General features: G+C 44.1%; 1 protein-coding gene across 2 annotated transcripts in view; it reads right to left on the bottom strand.

Moving 5' to 3' along the window:
- The window catches only part of LOC106814515 (uncharacterized protein KIAA1467-like), a 6,819-nt gene extending 5,030 nt beyond the window's left edge, over positions 1-1,789 (bottom strand). For both annotated transcript variants that reach the window (XM_014818827.1, XM_014818828.1), the window contains exons 1-3: positions 1,723-1,789; positions 980-1,437; positions 566-751 (exon numbers count right to left, since the gene is read on the bottom strand). In XM_014818827.1, the coding sequence (XP_014674313.1) occupies positions 566-673 (108 nt within the window). In that variant the 5' untranslated portion in view covers positions 674-751; positions 980-1,437; positions 1,723-1,789. The remainder of the gene's footprint in view (positions 1-565; positions 752-979; positions 1,438-1,722) is intronic.
- Between the last annotated feature and the right edge of the window lie 3,382 nt (positions 1,790-5,171).

The raw sequence follows: 5,171 nt of genomic DNA, 5'->3' as shown, positions 1-5,171 counted from the left end.
AACTCTAGTTCCTCCCATTTCACTGCCCGTTGTCTTATAAAAAGTATTTGAAAATACCTCCAATGTTGTTCATATTCTCCGATGTTGTTGACAGTTTCCCCAAGCAACCGTGCAGCGGTACAGCGGTACGGGTGTAGCAAAGATAAAAACACGTGACACTGATGCCACCCTAACCACTTCGAGGCTAAATTGTTTGGCAAATAAGCCGGCGTTAGCGCCAGAATGCCAGTTTTCTCACCTCTTTCTTGTGGGTTTTAAGCAAACGCGCAGTGAAATGGGAGCAACTAGAGTTTATTTTGTCATAAGGTAGTGTGATTATGCATGCCAAGAAGTGTTTGCTAGTCTAGTACTGGAAAAATTAGCGTTTGGATGCGCATTGTGTGGCTTTAAGAGAAAAGCAAACAACAATCGTTTAAAGCTGTAAAGGGGCATGTAGCGTGAAAAATGTAGTCAAAGGAAGCCCTGCTTGTTTTCAACATGATTTACAATCCCGAATCCGAATGAGAGGATCCAATTTCCAGCATAACGATCATGCTGCTGACGGGTTCCCTAGCTCTTCTCGCACCGTTTTCTGGATCCACATTGGCCAGGGAGTCTCCAGATGCAATAAGGAAGCATTCTTGTCGTTGTAGCTCCTGTAGTGTTGCACAGATGAGCGACCGGGGGCGGCCATTCAGCCCTGTTCTCCACAGGATGGCCCCGTCATCTCCCGAGAGCGCCATTACTCCGCCCGGGCAACTATCAGTATCCGCTGTGGATGGAAAGAAATGCAAAAATGTGTAACAACACATTAGAACTTTCACATTTAATTTAATTTTTGGAAATTTTTGTTCATTGAATATAGAATTTTTCCCATTCAATCACATCACTGTGAGTATCATGTGGAGGTGCAACATTACATAACTAGCCCGATACAGTGCATGTAATTCATGTAAATTTTTAGCATTTTTCATAAACATTTTCCAACATCTGTGCCCACCTTCATTTCCACAGTCCGTTACGACTCCTTCAGCAAAGTTTGTGTAAGGCACCAGAATGACCTTGCTCCCATCCTCCAGTTCAACTACCACCAGTGAGTGTGAGTCACTGTTCGGAAACTCACGTGTCCAGTCGGATTGGGGTTTATCACAGGAGACGCAGTTGTCGTGGCACGGCACCACGAACAGAAAGACAAGGACAAATGCAAATGCGAGTACGATCGAGAGAATGAAGCAGCAGCTGCGCAGACGTGACAGTGGAAGCCCACACGTCCTCACGTCGGGCTCAGGTGGGAGAGGCGCCGTGCGGGGTACGTACAAGCTGCTCTTGCCCGTGAACTTCTGAAGCTCTATGCTGTGCAGATCGTCACCCTTAAACGCATTGTCTTCGTCAACCCCAGCTTCATCTTGCATCACAGATACGTAGGCTCTTTCGTGTCCATTCATGCCTCACAAGTAACTGTATTTGTAGTAAAAGTAGGTAATAACATAAACACGATCCATAGAAGACGGCAGTGAAACACATGCGGGTGTAAAACTAAAGGCACGAGTAAGCCTAAGAATAGCATACTTTATTACTTATAAGTTATAGTTATAAATAATTAATATATTAGCAATCGTGCCTTCATTTTAATAAGGACAATGGCAATGATACATTCATAGTTGCACTAATCAAGTAAAAGTTACGTGTGATGGTGCAATGTCTTCTGTACAGTGTACTACAAGACGGCGACAATCTACTTACCGGGAATGATGCACAAATGTTTACCGGCCCACATACAAATGTACAAAATACAAATGTTTACCTGCCCACATAGCCATGCTAAAAAGCGCTATCTATCGGACAAAAATACTACTATTATACCACTAAAAATTATGTTACGTGTATTTTTATTTTTAGTATATGATTTATTATTAATTACACTATTGTTTGTTAAGTACACTATTAATTACTAATTACACTATTAATTACTAATTACTAATTACACAATTGCTTATTAAGTAAACTATTAATTACTAATTACTAATTACACTATTGTTTATTAATTACACTATTAATTACTAATTACACTATTAATTACGAGAGAGGAAGAGGAAGCCGTGATGGTTAGAGGGTAGAGGGAGAGAGGAAGCCGTGATGGTTAGAGGAAGAGAGGAAGCTGTGATGGTTAGAGGGAGAGAGANCCTTGCAAAAATGGAAATGAATCTGAATCTGAGCATGTCCAGTAATAAAACATACATCCTATGACTCACCGTTCCTTGAGCCAAACACACGCAGTCAATTCACACTGCTCACATTCATGCAGCACTGATCCCGTCAATAGATATCGTCGCCACTGCATGGCATGTTGCAATGATTGTCGGGATACTTCTTTCCCCCCCCCAAGTGAGCACCTTCGGGCGAGCGCTCACTTCATTCTCACACGCGTTGACCCGGGGTAAACGAAATAATACCACGTGGACTGCCAAATCGAACGGTATTTGGTGGCTGCCTGAGTAGACCCAGGTTAACTTGGGGAAGCAATCATCGAACGCCACTCAAAAATAGGGCGTTTGCTATATCTCTTGTCAATGCAAGCAAATCGAAGCAACAATCACAAGGCGCTATTATTCTTTGCTATGTTATTACCGTTTGCGAAAATTTTTCTTCGCTTGGCCGAGGAATACTGCGAGCATCGTGGTGGCGTTGGCCGTGCAGTTTTTACACGTATGCTAATCTGTAGATACTGGCTGGCAAAGCAGCCTCACAACAAATACTCGCCCCTGTCCGCGCAAGCGCGCAACAAAGCTCAAGCAGCAGCAGCAAATGCCCGCCGTCAGCCGACGCCGGTGTAGGTGTGACGAATAACTGCGCGATGTTACGCTTTCCCGCTATACGGATTCGCGCGCCGCCCTCCTTCCGCGCGCTGCGAATTCGTCTTTTATATGCGGGCAGCGCGAAATGCTTACATTACAAACAATTTACCGCGATGGCGTGCGGCCCAGTCCGGGACCCTAGTCTTAAAAGTGCGCGGCTTAACGCTCTCGGGCGGTTCGGGGACAATGATCTTTTTCGCGCAACGCCTCATCTCGTACCCTTGGTCTCTCTTGGATCTGCTGCCAGGTGTATATAACAAGACCTGGTTGTCAACCAATGTCAATACAATACGATACACAATCTTTCTATGTATGACCGACCGACCCTTGTAGCTGCAGAATTCTTGTAGCTGCAGAATAACACGAGTTTGCGATATATTTATATCTTATATATTGTAGTCGCTGGATCATTTCTGCTGCCGGACAACTGTGCGCTATAGCTGTGTGCTATGTGCGCCGTGAAATGGGTGCACAATTGTAGTGTAATTGTGTGTAAGAACAGGAATAAAATTAGAATAGAGGGATGTAGTTCACAACTGCCGCTTCACCGTATATTATTTACTCACTAAAAGCATGTACAAATCACACAGGGTAAAAATAAAGGTTGCGCGCTACACAGTAAATTTAGAAACAGACAAGGGTGAGAGCGAGAGCCTCGTATCTCTCGTGCAGGCTGTTTTATACCCCCGATCTTGCAAGATGAGCTGCGATACCACTACCAAATATGCTTCTACCAATCACTGCTGGCTACAGGGAAGGCATAGGGTCCGTTATTAGCGCCTATTGACAGTTCTAAGGTGATGATGGAATAAATGGCCATTGGCGAGTCGGGGGTGGAGATGTTTTACGCCCCATCGGCCGGCCCACGTAGATGGCCGACGGGGTATGACGTAGGGCTGATGGCACATTGCGGCAATTTAATAATAGAGGCGATATAGAGATATCTTTAGATGTGTAATGTGTGGGTTTAAGATGCTACAGCATGAAAAGACGACTCGCGCTAATGGGCAGTAATGTGGTTATAATGTCCGGTTTGCAATAAAGCTATAGCGCAATCTACATGTGGCGCAGCGTGGCATTGCAGCGTGAAACTAAACCCTGTGAAAACTAACGGTGTGTGTGCGGTTGCACCAGAAATACATCAGAAAACTTACTTATCTACTGATGATGAACTAAAACAAATATTTACAAATGGGCGTTTGTTCTCTTGTTTTGAAGGTTTGTTGCGTCAAAGCAAATCAAAGCAGCCAATCAGAGAAACCCGTGTAGGACGTTTACGCATTTGCGGTACAGAAAAAATAGACGCTGGCAGGCCGCTAGGCTTGGAGCCTCAAAGTGCCCTTGAAGAACCCTGATATTAGTGACAGTAATACTGTAATACTAATTTAAAGCTGTGTTTACACTGTGGAAAAGTTGACGAGTTGATAAGTTTTTCAACGTTTTATCAACCTCTCTATATCAGATGTTCAACGTTTTTTCATTATGGACTGCACGTAGGCAAACGTTGCAACATTTGACCCAGTGTGCGCGTGGGGCGATGTGGATACACATTTTTTCATGTATTAATTCGTACCAGGGTGGTTACGGCAATAGCAAAAATATGCTTTCCCCTGGGTGGAGGTACACACCGCCTGTATATGCTATTATCGGAATGGCTGAGTGGCAAACACTGCCACTGGATCAACTCGCTGACCAAAAGTTCAGAAAATAGAGCATGTTCTAATTTCTCAACTAGTTCCTAGGCTATCACTATCAGCTTGTTGAGCGCTCAAATTTTACGTTCACAGTGCCGGCTGTCGGTGGATTAGTTGAAAAGTTGATCAACTCGTCACCTTTTCAACATAACAGAACATTAACAGAAAGTTTATGATAGTGTAAACACAGCTTAAGTAACAGTTCCAACGCCACCCCCGTACAATAACGTACACGTACAGACCAAGCTGCAACTAACCTAGCTTGGAGTAATAATTCTGACTGATTAAGAATGATTACTCCAAGAACTAACGTCAACACACGTCTTTCAACACAATCATGATGCTCGACGATCTGCAGCCCGGATATACGCGCGAAGCGCGAACAGCGCCACCTCGTGGCGCCTTTTCATCCAATTCGCTGCCCTCTATGTAGAACTAACTACGCGAAGACCTCTGGGTACTACAGAAAGCCAGATAATCGGTCAATTGAGCAGTTCTGGCGATTGCAGAAGCCTTTCGACTCTGCACGTAGGGTGAGAATAAATCCAATGGTCGTAATTGCTCACTTTTTTTGGTTGGCGCGTTACACTTTCGTCTATAAAAGCGATTTCTAATTTATTTAATTTCACGCCCTGAACTTATT

Source organism: Priapulus caudatus, unplaced genomic scaffold (assembly GCF_000485595.1).
Source record: "Priapulus caudatus unplaced genomic scaffold, Priapulus_caudatus-5.0.1 Scaffold934, whole genome shotgun sequence".
Taxonomy (NCBI): Eukaryota; Metazoa; Priapulida; class Priapulimorpha; order Priapulimorphida; family Priapulidae; genus Priapulus; species Priapulus caudatus.
This window is presented reverse-complemented; position numbering and strand designations above follow the sequence as displayed.